The 20,337-nt window shown below is 28.2% G+C and overlaps 1 protein-coding gene across 1 annotated transcript in view; it reads right to left on the reverse strand.

Moving 5' to 3' along the window:
* LOC113380371 (Down syndrome cell adhesion molecule-like protein Dscam2) overlaps positions 1–20,337 on the reverse strand; it is a 60,720-nt gene that overhangs the window by 26,782 nt on the left and 13,601 nt on the right. The window contains 4 exon segments of the mRNA XM_026619653.1: positions 6,689–6,833; positions 10,170–10,317; positions 13,083–13,221; positions 13,477–13,638. Coding sequence (XP_026475438.1) covers positions 6,689–6,833; positions 10,170–10,317; positions 13,083–13,221; positions 13,477–13,638 — 594 coding nt within the window.

Consider the following 20,337-nt stretch of genomic DNA (forward strand, 5'->3'; position numbering starts at 1 on the left):
TAAAAAAGACCAACGGAATCTTTACCCTGGCAAATGTGTCATCATTAAAAATAATGAAATAATAAAAATTAATTAAGTTAAAAAAACAATTTTACAAGAAGCAAGTTAAATAATTAGTTACTCCAACTTACTGATATTTCTGACAAAATACTAAATAAAGCTTATCTCTGTAAAAATTATACCCATGAAATTTAAGTCTTGCATTGGTTGAATTATGCAGCTATTATTTCGTAAAATCCCTTTATCATTGAAAATAAAACATTGGACCTGTTTGCCCCTTTTTACTTATCCTATGGGTAAAAAGGACCAGGTGACAAATTTTTGAAAAATAACAAAAAAAAATTCTACAATAATAAATTAACTGGGAGTTGTACTGAACATAGTCAGATAGTTATACTTTTGATATGTGTTATTTTTTGTGATATAAATTGATTGGTTTTCACAATATAATTGCTCAAATTAAAATTTGACCTATGTGTTCTACCCTACTTTATAATAGAAATTAGTTAATTTAATACAACAAAACAATAATTTTTTAGTCAAACAAAATAAATTTAATACACAAAAAATAATTTTCTAGTTAAACAGAAATGAACATATGAATGGTGTAATTTAGATAATTTGGTATCCATTCATACTTTATCGTGACCACTAATATCATAACCTTTAATACGTTTGAACGCGGTTTATATAATTATATAATACCATTTTTATGCAAAATCGTCCTCAAACAGAATGTGCTTCTGCTCAAAACAAACAATTCACATGTTTCACAAAATTAATCCTATAAAATGATCACGTTCTACAAAAGCTGGGATTAATGTTTCAAAATCCCTTTTCATTTGTAATAGCATTTTATTCATAAATGTTATCAGACATATCAATTAAATTAAAATATTACTCGTTCCACTTTTGAATCCGTATTTGCTCTTTGGACGAAATATACAGATATAGAGCGAGTTTCCATGAAATTGAATGATCCCGATGTCAAACATAATGGATGTAGAGCAATAATGAAATGAAACGCTTGTAACATTTTGAATATTTTTTACAGGTTTGAAATTCGTTAGAATAATGTATGGTTTCATAAAAATGGAGTTAACGAAGTGAATAGAGTTGTTACTCGCTGGAGGACTTCATATTTCATCAGAACGACACTAAAAATAGTCAAACGCCAATGGAGTTTTTACGTCGGGTGTAAAAAAATACTGTTTGAAGTCATTTTACATTGTGGTTATTAATTTTAGTCAGAGTTACCATCTACTTAGAATTGATCCCACAAGTAATTTTTTTTCTAACTTTGCCATGCATGATAAAAATTTTGTTGCAACTTTTAAAATCCTACTGCATACGAGGTGATTTCAAATAAAAAAGTGATAAATTAGATAGTGATAAATATCAAAATTTAGTGTAAAAGATTCCCCAATGCCATTTCACAAACGAGTTTCCTTTATTAGAAACACACTTCTGATTTATATTTCATAGCAAAATTATGTATTACATTAATCACCTTGCCCCAGAATATCCAGTTTCCATATTGTAAACTATCTATTAATATATTGTTTTCTAAATGTTGTAATTGATATTCTCATAATGTTCAATTGTACTAATGGATAAGTATTATATAATATTTACACTAAAATGTGAAATTATATAATGAATATTATAAATACTCATACTGAATTCTGTTGTTTTCATTTGTATCATATAAATAAATGTACATATTCTTTCTAATGAAAACTACCTGTGGGTATCAAATTTTCTAAATATTTTTTATTTATTTTAATTAATCTATTTGTAATGCATTTTTGCTGGTTGAAAGTAATACAAAATTCGACCATAGAAACTAAATATTTGATATGATCATACCAAAGATTGTCAAAATTGAAAAAAAGTTCTATTCTTGTTGCTAACGAATAAATAAAAATGTATATTCATGTAAAACTATGTGTTAGTATGTACAATATTTAGCGTATGCATTTTAATTAACATATTTTAATGTTATTTACTTTTAAAATATATAGACAAAAATAATAAATTAATAATATTTGTTAATAAACATATTCGTTCAACACGAAATAAAATACTGGTAAACAAAATTATTTAAAATATTTCGTATTTAAATCATACATGATGATTAACTGAAGATAAAATGAAAGAACTCTAAAAAATATTTAATGACAGAAATGACAGAATTATTTTATTTTAGTTGAATAATTATTTTTAAATTAAAGTTGGGATTCTGTTAAAATTTAAATAGATTAAGATAAAATAAAAGAAGAACTTTAAATAAATATGGGAAACATAGGGAATGAGAAAGATATTTACTTATAGATTCGCAAATTTAAATTGAATATTTTTTACTGAATTTTATATTACTTTATTAAATTACAAAATATAATATGTAACTTATTAAGTTGATAAAATATGTATCAAAATGTACATTTTAAGTTTGTAATAAATAATAAAATCAAGTTAGTAAGGTTTGAATAATAATCAAGTTAGAATCCAGTCAGATTCAAGACATAGTCTAGTTAGAATTCTGTATTCAAAATAGGTTTGACATTTTTTGCATAAATGGTTACAAAACAAATTAAACTTTTTTGTTAGTTTGACCATTTGAATATCAAGACTTTATTTGGTTTAAAAATAAGTTCCTGATGCTTAATATTAAATACATAAAAATATATACTGGCGGCAAATATTGACTACTCTTGGGTACTACTATGTACACTACATGAACTGCTAGTCCTCATATGTTTTTCGTTGTATATAGTGTTCAAACATAGAAGAGACTGTGACGTCACTTCCTGAGCGAACGTTGCTGACAATCGTGGAACTCTCCCGATCGATTAAAGGTCGTATGTATTATTACGTGCCTAACATCGACCCTACAATACATAAACCGATTTTCAAAGGTGGATTCGATTTTATGCAAATTTTTTTCACAAGGGTAATATTATTAATATCATTTCTTACAAAATTATCAGCCATCACAAATGCCATTATATTATTGAAATAAAACTATCACAGATAATATTTGAATTGAAATAACTATTATAATAAATATTATTAAATATTATTAATACCATTTCCTACAAAATTATCAGCCATCAGAATAGCCATTATATTATTAAAATAAAACATATGACATATGACATTTAATCATTCGGGAGATCCGCGATTGTCGGCAACGTTCGCTCAGCAAGTGGCGTCACAGTCCCTTGTTTTGCGCTCGACTAGCAGTTTATGTAGTATAAGGTCTATGACAAGATTACATTGTCTTAATGGAGTCACGTATTTCAAATCATTAATTAATTAATTATCAATTCAGAGTATGTATACTAATAGAGACGAATTGATGCTGCACTAAATACGCATTTTAATTGGCAAACTAAATTGAATATAATTATTAAATACTTTGACAGGTTTTATTCAATACCATGCATTAAACAAATGAATAGTCTGCATTCCATTTCTAAAACTAAATAATTTACCAAATGTAGGTCATTTACTAATTAATTAGCTTTTGATTAACAAGCTTTTTCGAGCTTATCTCATTTATGCGGCAGAAATTATTAATGAGCTGCGCATTTTGTTGAACATAATTCTCTTTCTGTATCATCGGTGTCATCTGGCCGCTATTTGCAATCAACATTGGCCACATAGAATGCCGAATCGTCAATTTTGCCAGTGTAAGCTCTATTGCTATTGATATTGGTTTAGTATTGAAATATGACGTCATTATTGCATACTGATCAATAATATCCACGGCATAATTAATAGGATTACACATGCCGAACTGCCATATATATATATATATATATATATATATATATATTTATTTATACCTAGGTGCTCTGACCGTTATGCGATGTACAATTTGTAAAGGCATTATGGGCTGATGCGGACAAAACGATGTTATTCAAACTTTGCGGGAATTTTGTAGAGATTTAAACACCATAATTAACCAGAGATAGAACAATGTTGCAATGCGGTTAAAATCTTCCTTGGTTGTACTAGTTGCAATACCCAAAATTGAATTAGATTATTGTGAACCGTTTCAAGTACTAAGATCATTAGAAGTGTATTGCATTTAAGGGTGGAGCCTTCTTCAGAGGCTTTAAAAAATCGTTTTTGTTTGAAAACGTGTCTTCCCAAACAAAACAAAACGAGACAAATTGATCGTATTCAAGATCAGTTTTCTTCTTGTTGAACCTAAAAAAACCTTAAAAACAAGTTATAATAAACCCACTTTTTGAACAATCTAAAGAAAATTTCTTTTTCCAAAAAAATATGTTTTTGAAGTTTCAAAAAATTGTTGAATATCTTACTTTTTTAGATTTTGTAGGATTAACTAGAACTATACTATTAAAAATATAAATTTGTTTTGTTTTTTTGTGTCGGATGAAAATTGTTACTTGTATCTTTGCCGCTACACGACACATGCTTGTACCCTTGTATATATGCCATATATTTAAATAAAAAATATTTAAGAAAAATGTTGAAATATATGCCAATAATACCTGGAAGTTTTGTTTCAATTCAATATTTATTTCCTTTCCTAAAAATGCCTCAAAGAAATGATATTTTGAAAACTCTAAAGCAGATTCACCCCTTAAAGCATGCTGCATAACAATCTAAATTAAATTAGCTAAAAAGTACATTTTGTTTGTGACCGTTTTTGCAAAAAAATATTAAAGCAATTTTGTAAACTGGATTATAACTTTTTCGTGGCTTGAATCCGACCTAATTCGAACTTGTCTCTAAGTAAAATTTCACTATATTCTTATTTGGTTCTTCAAACTCAAAACTTACTAAAATTTTATAAGACGATACTAACTATATTTTGAGTGAAATCTAGTTGAAAGTTAATTCTAAGTAGATTTCACCTTAGATCTAACATAATTCAAAGAATAGATCCCACAGGATCCCAGCTTGAATTCAATCAGATTCTAACTGGGTTCCAAGTTGATTCTAACTAAAAGATAAGTAGGATACATCTAGAATGTGACTAGATGTATTCTACTAGATACTAGATGAAACCTAACTAGATCCCAGTGATCGTAATAAAGTTCCAACTAAAAATAACTAGATTCTGTTTGTATTCTAAGATTTCTTCTAGATTATTACTGGACTCTAACTAGATTTTAAATTGCAAACAAATTATTTCTAATTAGTTACTTAACTTTCGTCTAAATAGCAAATTCTCAACTATAGTTGATTAGGTCAATTATTATACATATCAGGAACTTCAAACAACTTGCCCTGAGATAAATATCATTTACACCTAGATGACTAATAATTTGCACAGGTGTAAAAGAATTAAATTAAATATGCAGGCGCATAACAAGCAGATATATAGATGATTCACGTTGACTTTCTATGATGATCGATTAAGAGATTTATTTATTTTTCTCATAATTTTTCAAAAAAAAAAAAAAAATCCATACTTCCAGCAGATGAAAAGTTTTTTTAAAAAAAGATTCTAGATACATACTGAAATACGCATATATACGATGGTGTAAACAAAATAATAAATTGCTTACTAATTTTGTGTTTTTTCAAATTTTATCAATTCTCTTGTAATTTAAATGCTATTATAGTTTTATCTTAACAATACACATGCAATCTCAAAGCAAAATCATCTATCTAGTCACGTGATGACTTTCTTTCACTACTACGAAGTAGAAAACGTCTTTATATAAAAAATGCAAATGCAAAAAGGAAGAAGTGCAGATGATTAATGACTCGTCCTAAGAGAGAAAATGCAAAGAATTGACAGATTTTGAACAGGACACGTCTGCATGAAAAAGACAGATTAAAATGTTGATTTTATTCAGGAAAGGATTTAAAAATTGATTTTGAGAAGTAAATTGGTGGTAATAATCAAAATCTTGTTGTCATATAAATCTAACCAAAACTTCTCCATTACTATAGTTATCGCAGTTGTACGAGCTCTGGACCAGACTAATGGGGCAAACTCATTTCATTCTAGTTGGAGCGAGAATAATAATAATGGGCCAAACTGAATTGTAGTATTGGGTGCGTGAAATGCCCTATATATGCAAACGTATCGATTTTATGACTTTAGAACAGCTCTTTATAGGCTAATACCTGTATAACAGAAATATTTCGATAAATAGACATCATTCAAATGCACACGAGAGAATTGTAGGTTGCGGATCCATATTGGGTATAAATAGAATTTGCTAAATTCTACGTCATATAAATATATAGGTTGAATTTATTTTTTTATGTTATTTGAAAGCTAATATTTTGATTTAAAATTTTGATTTTCTTCAAGCCTTTAACATCATTTAGATTTGAAATGAATATTTCCCTAAGGTTTACCATCAACAATGTAAAAAATCTTCAAGAAGCAAGACAAACATCTGTCCTCGTTTTAAGTTTATTATTAAAACTAGTGGGGTGCATGGCATCGTGCCTTAAGGCAAATTGCTGTAACTTCCCGAACCGTAATTAAAAATCTTGGTACGGAACCCAAAAAATTCATCACAACCATTTTGTCTAAAGAATGCCAAAATGTTCAGTAACCTTTGAAACGTAAAGATATATAAAAATTTCCATTTTCGATTTTTTTGCGATTACTAGAACTTACCCTACGGGAAGTTAACTAATGCCATTATTATTACCTAATTTTAATTAAATGTAATTACTAACTCACCTGCCATTAGAAGGAAGAGGAAATCCATCCAAGGCCCAAGTAATTTGCGGAGTTGGATTTCCAGTGGCGGTGCATTTTAATGATACTGCCGGTCCTGGTTGTAAAGTTTGTTCTATGAAACTGTATAATAAAACTGGTGGAGCATCTGGAAAAATATAAAATTTTATATAAATAAATAAGGGTCTAAGATATTAATAAAATAACATTTAATTTGCCAAAAAAAACAGAAATAAACATAGTCAATAGAACCAAAAATTTTCAATCTCTATAACATATTATTTACCATACAAATTAATTTAATATACTTTAAACTAGTAGTAATATATTATTAGAGACAATAATTGCTTCTTTATTAGACCATTTGTATTATATTGTATTATAAGGAGACATATTGAAATAAAAAATAGGATATAAGAACAAAATATCATAAAACTCTTATTACGTCTTTAATGAATTAAATTTCTCTTGATTAAATTTCATATTTAATTTACTAAAAATGATATTTATATTCCTTATGACTTAAAATGGTATATTTAATTTGTTGACTTCATTAGATATTTAAAAATAAAATAAACAATACATGAAACATGTAACATAGAAAATGAGCAAAATATTGTTAAATTTTTATGATTTAGTTACATGTTTAACTGCATACACTTCCCAATAAAAAGCTATTTATATTTTCAATGTCTCAATATAATATATATATATATATATATATATATATATATATATATATATAAAACATTAAACATAAAATGGAATATTTTATTTGTTGACTTTTGAATCATATTTAATTACAAATTCATGGAGTAAAGAAAAAACAAAAATTCAATTTGGATGCTCTTTACCCTAAAACAAATTTTTATGAGTGGCTAAATAAAATAAAATACTTAAATTTAAGTTAAAAATTATTCTATCAAAATGTAAATTTTATTTCTAAAAAAATAAAATAAAATCACAATGTTCATTACAATACTGAGGTATATTCTTGGAGTACTATCGAGTTAAAATCCTGTTTTCCGTTTTCATCTCTGAAGTTTCTAGATGATTACATCCTTTTGATGAAGAATTTTTAATTAAACGTTTTTTGTTATAGTTTTTCTCTGCTGTCGGTTTTCCATTATACTCTTCTTGATTAAAACTATTTTCCATTTAAATTGTGAATCAGAAAAGCCTTTAGTAACTTTTAGGGAGTGAATCATATTGATGCGAAAATTAAAATTTAATACACATACACACACACATATATATATATATATATATATATATATATATATATATTATTCATATGAGGTTTTAATTAAGTTTATGAATATTATTTCATACTCATATAATTCTCTTCAACAATGGTCGAAATACTGAAAACTATTCTGGTTCACATTAAAAATGCCTTGAATACAAAAAAGTGTGCTCGCCGTCACGGAGCAAGGAATATTTATCGTGTAATATATTTTAGAACAAACTGCAAAAAATTCTGCGCTGCGATGGTTTTTATAAAAAAAATACAATACTTTGCTTTTGTGCAGCAAAATCCTTTGGAGCGTACATTTTACAAAATATTATGGACAGACTATGCTGCAAATTAGATATTTACATTATGCAGTAATCAAAAATGCTTTAATTAAATTAGACCATATACATACACACACACATATATATTAGGGTGGTCCTCAATATGTACATTTTCGAATACCTTGCTCCAAGGTCTCAAATGGTTCCAAATTGATAAAAAACAATTCTCTGAAAGTTTTAGCTCTGAATATTAACTTTTAGATAATGCACAATTCAATCAAACTTCGTATAGAAATAGCATGGAAAAAATTTTGAAAATTAAAAAAAATTTTTTTAAGTATAACTTAGCGACAAATGAATTAAAAGTGAGAATTCGTGTCATTTTTTATTCAAAATTCGACGCCCTGCAAAATTTTTGAAAATTTTTTCATGCTATTTTCATACAAAACTTTAATTGCATTGCGCTCTATCCAAACGACAATATTAAGAGCTAAAACTTCTAAAGAATTGTTTCTTATCAATTTGGAACCATTACAGCTCTTGCGAGCAAGAAAATTCGAAAATGTCCATATTAAGGATCACCCTAATATATATATATATATATATATATATATATATATATATATATATATATATATATATATATATTGTATTATTATTATTGTTTTATTGATTCGACATAGTGACCTGCAATAGGAAAACACTTAGGTATTGAATCGGATCATTTCCATTCATGTCATCACATTGATGTGTTTCCATAATCTAGGGCTATTCTGCCAAAGGCTTTGTAATTAATCAAATTTGAAAATAGCCTATAATAATATAGTATAAGCGTTATATCATGTAACACGGAAATTATAAGGCATGTGAAAGACCATCATTGATCTCAGTCAGTTAATGAGGAAACGAGTTTATGAAGGATAACTAGAGAAAATTATATAGGACTAGGATCGTATGAAAATGCAATGATAAAATCAAAAGTTTCCGACAAGAATCTCACTAGATCAGAAGCTAAACAGAGTCTTATTAGAACGGATGCTTTTCTTAAAAACTCGATTTTTATTTTCTGCACTTTTTGCTCCGTATCTCCAAAACGGCTGGACCTGCCTTTGCCAAAAACTAATCAGCACATCTCCTTATCAATAGGAATCGAATTCAAATTCAAATCGGTTGATCCGTGCGCCCGAAAACGTGAACGAAAAAATGCGGCACACAAACACACACACGCACACACATATTCATTTTTTCTGAAGTATGCCAAAATGTTCAGAAACATCTAAACCCAAAGATATGCAAAACTTTTATTTTCGATTTTTGGTCCTTTACAATAACTTACCCTACAAGAAGTTAATAAACCTTAGAGTGTTTTCAAATATACAATGGCATATCATCTAATTTATTAAATGCTTTCTTAATAGCAATGTCCATAATGTTAGTTAACATTTCCGGAATTCGAAGTGCTAATTCGAGTCGCAATTCGGATATCGAGTATCAACCCTATAGATTGTTGTGTTTACCCGTAACCGATCACCAACCCTTTGGTACCTCTGGGGGATGTAATTTAGATTGTGCGCAGGTATTATGTATGGAACTATCGAGATAATGCAAGCACGCTCTATTATAATATTAATGGTTCTGATGATACAGTTTAGTTAAAATTATGGCCCAGGAAGATAAAAAAATAGATTATTTGATAAGTCAATAAAAGTAATAATTAAATTATATATCACAATTATTAGAATTGTTCTTAACTTCGCGAAGCAGATATTAATAATTTTGTCATAACATCCGATTCCAAAATTTTATGTTTCAGAGAATCAACTTCTGATTTGCTTGACTCACGATTTAGAAAATACATATGCATATAAGTTTGTATGAATGAGTATGTCAATTTGAAAACTTTAAAAACCATTTCTTAAAACAGAAATATGCACATGCAATATTGTATATAACAATTTCATTTTACCTCCAAGTTGTAATTCTGCAGAAGCTTGAGCAGTATCGCCGTCTTGCCTTCGAACGACACACTGGTACATGCCTCTGTCTTCGCGACCAACAGAAGGCACCAGCAAGGTCTGACCAGTGTGACCAGACCCTGGTAGTTGTCTGCCATCCTGAAAAAGAAAACTATATGTTAAATATCAACTCTTACAAAATCAGCACTTAAAATATATTAATTGCATAAATAAATTTGTGTTATTTTCTATAACACCTTCATGTCAAGTTTATCGTGTATAAAAATATAATATGGAAATAATTACTAAAATTCTAGCGTTTTGCTGTTTCTTCAATCCATGAACCGCTAAAAATGTGGTGCGACGTTGAACGTGTTTTTCTCAAGTTATGCTAATGTTACTTCTTTTAAAACATCGCAAGAGTGTTGTTATATTGTTCCCAAACGACCGCGGATGTCACGAAACATTTATGAAAATCAGAAATAATATTTTTTTATTTATGTCATATTTTTTACTTATTATGTATTATTTGTTCAAAGATGAATAAATAAAATATTTTTTTTCACATACACACACACACTTTTTCCAATCGGGAAATTAATAATAAATATCAACTCGCCACTAAAATTTAATATGTATTTACTACTATTACTTTCAAATTCATATTTACATTACCCTAACCACGAAAACATGAAGTGATGGAATATTCCAAATCTGTTAGCATATTAATAAAACAATTAATTTAAATTCTCGTTTCTAGATACCTATTTTTACGGAATTTACGCGTACCCTGAGTTCCGCTCACCAACCTGGACCTACGGGTCGTTTCAGGTTGCTGTCAATTTATCATAACGGCTATCACCATACTGCTATCATATGAAAAATTATAAATAATAGAGTAGATATATTAAAAGAGAAAATAATGTATTTCGATAGAGTCAAATACCAAGCATCAGAAAATATCATCGTGATACAAAAAAAATATTGTTTTACCGCTTTGGTCAATTTGGAGTTGCCGTTACTCTAAGTCTCAAAATCAGAGAACTAATTTAAGTCGACGGTCTCCTTCAAATTTGCGGATTTGCAAATCATAAGTCAAGAGCTACTTGAATTCATATAAAAGTCAATTTAAATTCTTCTGCCCTATCATGAAAAAAATTGACTACGAGATACTTTAGAAAGTTAAACTCTGCTTATATATATTTTATTTTATTTCAAGCAATTAGAATACAACATCCTATGAGCAACAAGCCTATGATCAATTCATTTACTCACACACATACACTTCCACTTATAAACATATATATATATATATAAAATTATTGTATTAAATTTAAGTCTTATTATATTATAGTAACTTCAATAACTGATTCACCACATCTTTGGATAAAAGAGCTGGAGATTGGTGATGAAGTTAAATAACTTGAATATTGTCTTTTGGAATGTTCAACTCAGCTTTCTTGAAACTGGAGACTCAAAAAGTTGAGCGACTTTAGAATAAGTATGATTTTCTAGATTTAGGAAATGTTGAATACTGCTTCACTTCATTACGATATTTACAAATTATAATACTCCGTTTATATGAAAATGTTATTAGTTCGACTAAATTTTAATTTGTCCTCTTGTCCACGCAAAGTTTCATAGCTAAAGAAGTAGCTTATAACGGAATATATCGTATATTCGTATACGTTAATATTTTATATTAACTACTATATTAATTTTAACTAATAACTAGTGGTGCATGGCATCGCGCCATAAAGCAAATTGCTGAAATTTCCCGTACCTTAATGAAATATTAGAAGAATATTAAATGCTCACAAAGAGATTATTATAAATACTGTAACTTTTATTATTATTTGTTTTTTATAGAAAAAATATAAAAAATTATAAATTGGACGCTGACTATTATATATGTTACAAGAAGACTAAGAATCAAAACTTGATCAAGCGGAGTTAGAATGAAAGTTTTCTCTCATATTATAGAGAATTATATATCTTGAATTGCAAAGTTAAAATTATTCATTTTAAGTATATTGTGGGCTTCAAAATTTTAGCTAAAATTGAAATTAAAATCCAAAATATTTCCTATATCCAAAAAAGGAGAATAAAAGGAAATATGTATAGAAACTAATCGTACCTTTACAAGCAAAATGTTCTTTGAATCATTTCAATCAGATGCTTTGTTCTCTAAAAACTGACATTTTTTACACTTTTAACTCATTAGCCCCGAAACGGCTAAGCCTGTCTTTGCCAAAATTTATTCACCATGTCTTTTCATCATTACGTGTTGAATGTTTTTTGAATCATTCAAATCGGAAACATAGTTCTCTCAAAAACCTAATTTCCATTTTCTGCACTTTTTGCTCCGTATCTCGGAAATGGCTGGACCGACCTTTCCCAAAAGCTAATCAGCACTAATCCTCATTAGTAGGAATCGATTGTTTTTTGAATTATTCAATTCGGATGAGCGGTGCTCCAAAATCGTTGACAAAAAATTGTATCAACTCATACATACACACACACACACACAAACATTCATTTTTTCTAAGGTGTGCCAAATGTTCAAAAATCTTCGAAACGTTAAGATATGCAAAAATTACCATTCTCGACTTTTAATCGATTACTATAACTTACACTACGGGAAGTTAACGAATAATCTATTAAGTATACAAATTACCTCTTACCTTGTACCACGTGATGAAGATATGTAAAAATTATCATTCTCGATTTTTAATCGATTACTATAACTTACCCTACGGAAAGTTATCAAATAATCTATTGAGTATACAATTTACCCCTTACCTTGTAACCACGTGATGAAGATATGCAAAAATTATCATTCTCGATTTTTGATCTATTACTATAACTCACTCAACTAGAAGTTAACAAATAATCTATTACAAAGTATATAATTTACCCCTCACCTTGTACCACGTGATGAACTGCGGCCCGACCTGATTGCCCTGCGAGGTAACGATGCACCTAAATTCGGCGGCGCCGCCCATGTGAACGCTCAACATCGCCGGCGATACTTCAACATTGAGTGGAGTAGTAACTGACAGTCTGAAATTCGTGACAACACAATTAATTAATTCGAGTACGAAGTGTGTATATGTGTGTTTGTGTGCACAAACGACAAGCTGAAGGCTGAAGGCAGCTCATCCGAAATGCGATCTATGGAAATGCCATTAACGCAATTGACGAACGGTTGTAATTTCATATACCAAACGTGGTTTTTAATTAGAAAATATCATTAAATGGCAAGATCAGAGTTGTTGAAGGAGTAGAAGTTTGATGAGGTAGAAATATTTATTTTACCTGAGTTCGGCACTGGCTTCTCCGCCCGCGTTTACGGCAGTGCAGCGGTATTGGCCTGCATCGTCCGGCGTCACGGCTTCTACAGCCAAAACAGGGCCCAGTAACCTTATTCTTGGACCCGCCAGAACCAGCAAAGGTTCCGGTCCTGATTGCGAATACCATCTGGAATAAAAAATAACATATAAATATATGATACAATAATAGTAATAAAAATGCAAATGTAAATGAAACTAGTCGTAAGTAGTATTTTGCCTTGAGGCAAGTTGCATAAATTTTCCGATATAAATTAATCATTGAGAATCGACATACTGCTATTTAGATAAAAAGCTCAACTGTTTATTTCATAAATAGAGCTACAGCTAAAGATTTTTTTTTCCATTTCAAAAACATATATTTCAATAAATGTATATATCAACATTTCATTGAGCTTTATCTGGATATTTACTCGTAGGTATAGTATCCGTCATATCTACTCTAGTAAAACATTAATAAGTATTTAGAATATAAAATATTTATATTATATAATATATTTAGAATATATAATTGTGTGACAAAAAAGAAGGAAAGGAAAATGTTTCCCAAAAAAATCAGATAACAATATTTACTAAAGAATGATTAACACAATTATCAATATAGGTATTTTAAGCTTACTTATAATATCTGTATTTGTATAAATTTATGAACATGTTTACCATATTTCATTTAATCTATTCCATGATCTAAGAATGTATTTTACTTAAGTGTGAATGTCAACTGTAATCAGTAGCTACCTACAAAACACTTGCAATTCTGATTAGAATTGCATAAGAGCATATGGTAAAATTTCGACAATTTTTTATAATTCAATCGCATATCGTAGGCCTATAATACTTTAGTATACTATTTCAAACTTCTATATTTATTGTTTCATCAAAATCGTCAAACTTTTTCGATAGATTTTTCAAGACCGATCTTTACCAAAAATATTCAACGCGATTCTCAATCAATATCTTTCAGAAAGTTTTTAAATTTTTGAAATCGATTCAAGATCGTGAACTAAAACGTGGATAATTTATTTCACTTTTCTGCAAATTACAAAAAAATGGCTTGGCTGATTGATGCACAAAACTGTCAAACGTTAGTCCTTATGGAACTCCATCAAATGCTTATTTAGGATAAATAAATATATATTTAGTAGTGTAAAGATATCAACATTCAATATAACAAAAGAATACATTAGAAATTATTTCAAAAGATATGATGTTAAGAAATGATATTACGAAATGTGACTATTTGCTATGCAAATGAATAATATTCTAAGTATGTTTTTATATACATGTAAGATTTTGTCAATAGCTTTTTTGTTTCATCATAATAAGTGTGTGTTTATACTATTACTTACATGTAAAATAGTTCAATAACGAATTGAACGATTTTATAATGAATAAGTTACTAAATGACTTTTAAAATTTTGAAATCGGTCTAGGCTTTTTTACACACACACATATTTTTCTCATATTTGATCACATTTCATTAAAAATGACTTGAGACATCGAGAAGAGGTAAAATCAGTAAATCATTTTTTATGCAAACTTTTGCTTCGGCAAGTTAAAAATCAACGTATTTTTATAAAGCAGTTCAAGATTTATTTGAAAACATGTACGAAATATTCTGCTTATCTAGAGTTACAAAGAAAATTTTTACTCCAAAGAGCAAATCTTCTAAAAATCTTCATTTTCAAGCATAATCGAGACCACAGTTCAGCAAAATGCAATAACCACTCTTAATCATGAATTATATTTATTAACATATAAAATAGAACAGGTAAGTTTTATAATAAAAGTGAAGATACTTTTACAAATGTATACTCGTATATACATAAGCACATTCAATATACCTACGTGAATTTACAGATGTTTGAAATAATTAACCTATAATATAGTGAGTTTTCATGCATATAAAATTCTCAAAACTTAAAGTGAATCCGCATTATAAAAACTTTTCCTGTGACAGCCCGACCGTCGAATTAAAATTTATGAAGACTCGCGGTTACATCGTAAAGATGTCCCTATTAAATTTTAATTCTCATGTAACCGTCGGTAAGCTAATAATGCTTTTCCCCCGAGCCTAGGATATCACAAAATGTCCCCAAACCATCCCCAACAGCAACAACCCTTGAGAAAAGTCCCAGTCCCGGTTGAATAATTAACACCCACGTAGGGTAATAAAAAGCGGAAAGAAAATATAAGAAAGATGAAGAAAATATGCTCGCGGCCCGTTGGGAAAACTTAGAGATTTAAAAATGAAAAACACATCAAATTTTCCGTAATGCAGAAACACAGCGGAGGATTCTAAGATGCGAAATTAAATATAACGTCTTTCAAAAGGTTTTGTTTTGTATTGTTGCAGTTGTCTTTTGTGTTGTACTTTTGAGCTTAATTTAATTGCATGTGAAATTCTTACCGGGGTAATTGTTGAAGTTTTGAACAAACATAAGGAAAATTGCTTTTCTCTAGATGTAGAAAAGAAATTTGTAATTAATTTATATATTTTGCAATGCAGGAAGCTTAATTGAAGTACGTTGCTTGAATGCAATAAATAGTAAAATATCAAAGTATAAAAAGTTGAGTTTCTTGTTCAGGAAAAAAATGTTTTTTAACAAATCTATTTCATAATGAAAATTTTTACTATTTAACACATATTAAACAAACAAATGTGGTCAGTAAAAATCCAACATTGTAAAAATATGTTTTGCAATTTTTCTAAAATTTGGTATCTGGTCTTTTTTACCCCATAGACGCGGTGAAAAGGAATCCGGAACGTAAAAATATCTACTATTTTATTTTGAAGCAGTTTTATAGAACAATAGCAGTATTAATTAACCAATGAGATGCAGATTAATTATTAAATTGGACAACAATCTTGAAAATCATAATCTAAATATGTAATTTTTAACATAACATAAATCTTACTTGGTATTAAATATGTGTATATTTACATAACATTGTGCATTATTTTATAGCAAGCTAAATATCAGTTTCGTATTTATGAAATTAAAATACTATAAAAATTAAGAAAGCTTAATTTTTTTTTGAACAGGGGTGCAAAAAGTTTGGAAATCATTGCTTTAAACTAAGATATCAGATTTTATCATTAGAATTTTAATGGCTAAGTTGATAAACTATACGTATAAAAGAGTTATGATTATGATAAAATTTTAAAAATTCTAGGAAAGAGGAATTGTTGAGCTATTTTTCATACCAATAAGAGCTTTACTTTTAATTTTAAAAAATACCATTATATGAGACAATCATACCATTAGTAACACATTTAAGATTTTGTAAATATATAAATTTATCAGTTGTTCTAATCAATATATCTAGAATTCACAAGGTCGATATAGGGTTGGGTGAGGTACAAAGGTCCAATTTGACTTTCAGTCATTATACTGCCCAAACCAAATAATCACACGTATCAAACAAACAATTATCAAACTATGTTTAGCAAAATTCCTGTTAGTTTTCAATTATAGAAATATGTCTCTATAATTTTTTTTATTTTTTTTTTAAATTTGTTGTCTGTCTGTTTTATGCCATAAGAAGGGTAAAAAGGGGCAGCCAATAGGCAAACAGATACAAAGTCTTTTCATTGAATTTTACGAAATAATAGCTGCAATATTCAACCAATGGAAAATTAAAATTTTATGGACACATTATTACAAAGACTACATTTAAAAATCATAGTCTGCACTCTGCAGTTCAATTAACTTATAAATTAATAATTATCACAAAATAATTATCACCAGAGTTGGAATAACTATCAATTTATCTCTTGAAAAATTTCTTTTTTTAACCTAATTTTATTATACCTTTGCCAGAGTAAAGGTTCAGTTGGTCCTTTTAACCCCTTCCATATATGAGCTATTATAAATGTTATATAAAAACATCTGTTGAATATTTATAAAACCATATTTAACTAGTTGGTATTAGTTGGTATTAGTATTTTGCCTTGAGGCAAGTTACATAAATTTCCAGATAAATGCCAGATAAATCCAGATAAATTCCAGTGTAAAATTTTGAGAAAACGTCGATTTACGACAAAAAATCTGTTCACACACATACACATACACACAAACACATACTTTTTCCAAATTTTGTCTCATTCGATTCAGAATGGCTTGAAACGTCGAGAAAACGCAAAATTAGGGAATCGTTTTTTTATGAAAACAAACTTTACCTTCGGGAAGTTAAAAATTATATTAAACTAAACAATAGTGCTCACTACCAAAAAATCTAGCAATCAAAAAAAATACTTTTGGCATAGATTTTCAAACATGGCGGTTTATCTCCTGATAGCGACATTGCTTGATTTGATGCCTGATTACACATCTTTTTCAAATATTGTTGTTAGAAAATTTTTAAGTTTACTTGTTTTTTAAGAATTGATGGTGCACCTTTTTATCTGCAGACCTCTACCCTAACATGAGAATTATCATATGAATCAGGTTTTTGAATTTTTTTTGTCGGGTTATATTTCATGCCAATGCGATTTTTGCTTTACATGTATTTCTAAAATTTTTGAATAATGATCTAATCAACTGTATCTCTCTACAATACATGGGATGAGTATCTAACTATATCTTTCAAAATGCATCTAATCAGAGTGACATGGTAAGTTCGTTGGCTCTGATATCAGCCGCCTGGTTTGACATGACTCAACTGGAGGAGACGTTCATGTCGTTTCCGTCGGTGATTGCCAGGCAGGAAATTACAATTCGCCCATTCTCTCCCGACGAACAATCCTAGGATAATGGCTAGGTATCACATTGCTAGTTCTATATTAGACGGATTGTGTTACTAGTTTTAAAAAATTTCATACTTTTTTAATTAAATGACTATTGCTGATGTAATGGGCGTCAGTGACTAAGTCAACAAGATGAATTCTTGATGTTTTAAACTTTTAATTTTAGTTAGAGCGAGGCTTAAAGATCCGCGGATAAAAAGGTCACCAACCGATATCTCAAAAACCAGTAAAGCTAAGAATTTTTCAACAGCAATATTTGGAAGTAGAAGAAAAAAAGATGTATAACCAGACTTTACCTTAACTTTTACGACGTTTCCATATAGAAGAATAACTGCAATGTTTAAACATCTATAACAAAATTTTCTTTCGTTGTTATTTGTTCTGATTAATAGGTCTGCTGCTTAGTTTACGAGACTTTATTTAATATTTTATATAATTTTTAAGTATACGTTTTTTATTTATATCATATGATATATTGTTAATTTTCAATTAGATTCAACAAATGTTTTTATATAACCTCTATAAAAGCTTACAACTTGGTGGGCTAAAAAGAACCAACTGAACCTTTTTCCTGGCAGAGATGTTAAAAATAAAAAGTAAATAAAGTAATTTTACAAGCAGTAAAGTAAATATTTACTCCAACTCTGTTCCATAAAAATGCACCCATTGAAAATTCATATTTTGCACTGGTTCAATAATGTAGCTAATATTTTGTAAAATCCCTTCAAAAAAACATTGGATCTGTTTGCCTCCTGGCCGTCCCAATGTACACCACCTAGTAGGTAAAAAATACCAGGTTATAAATTTTTGAAAAAGTGCAAAAAACACACTCAACTGTTTAATGTCAAATTAGACATTTGTGCCCTAATTTCAAAAAAACTCTAAATTTTATTTTTCATACAATATCAAATGGCATAGCAATAGAACTTTATTTGCATTATATTTTTCATCACGAATGCTATAATTTTCAATACGGCTTTGTTAATATTCAAAACATAAACTATAATTCAACAGAATAAATGAAACGATGTATATCAGATCCCTGTTTATGAACCATATCGAGATCTTTAGGCAACCTGTTCTATTACCAGGAAGAAAATCTACTTCTCTTCGTTATGAACTGAAACTATCTTGTATCAAAACAAGAACATCTCCTTCGGTTTCTGTTGATATTTTGTTAAGTAGAAACATGTCTTTATTATAAAATATTTATAGTAGAAATAGCAAGATGTATCTGATCAAAATTATTTATATTATTATTAGATTAATTATAATAATCACCAACCGCAGAACAAAAATTGCTTATTACTAAAATGCATAAATCAAATCAAATTAAAAATAATATGTTTGAAGTTTTTAAATAAAATACATAAATGCAAGATAGATTTTTGGCAAGTATAAGGGATGTAATATATAATAAATGATGAATAAAATATTCTATAAACTTAAATAAAACAATACTTAAGCGCAAGAAGACAAGATAAATTTATAATATAAATTGTAAAATTAATACAATCGTTGTTTGAATTACATGTGTATATATATATATATATATATATATATATATATATAGATATATATATATATATATATATATATAATTTGCAATTTAAAACGAATAATAATCGATTCCAATTAATTTAATTACAGTCTATAATCCTATAAAACGCTTGCAGTCCATTATTATTAAGTATTAACATATAAACTACAATAAAACTCAAAGCGATTAATATAGCTTTGATATTCAAATAAATTTATCGAAATTATAGTACCTATTAGCTTTTGTAAATATAATTGCAAATATATTAATAGCGATAATAATAATAACATAAAAATGTGCGAATTTTGCAAAAAAACTGAAATAGTATTTCCAATGTTTAAAATTTACCTGTAATAATATTTCTGTTTCTAAAATTGTTATTTATAATTTACTTTTTATTAATAATATTTTTATTAATGATTACTTCGTATTAATTTAAATAGAAACGTATATTTTTACTAAAATCAAATTTATCTTTCTATTAAAAATCAAAAATGCATATTTATGTGTAAAGTTGTTGACACAATTTCTCAAAATAT

The sequence above is a fragment of the Ctenocephalides felis genome, unplaced genomic scaffold, assembly GCF_003426905.1.
Source record: "Ctenocephalides felis isolate EL2017-DRISC unplaced genomic scaffold, ASM342690v1 CF-g0.4_SCAFFOLD_00845, whole genome shotgun sequence".
NCBI lineage: Eukaryota > Metazoa > Arthropoda > Insecta > Siphonaptera > Pulicidae > Ctenocephalides > Ctenocephalides felis.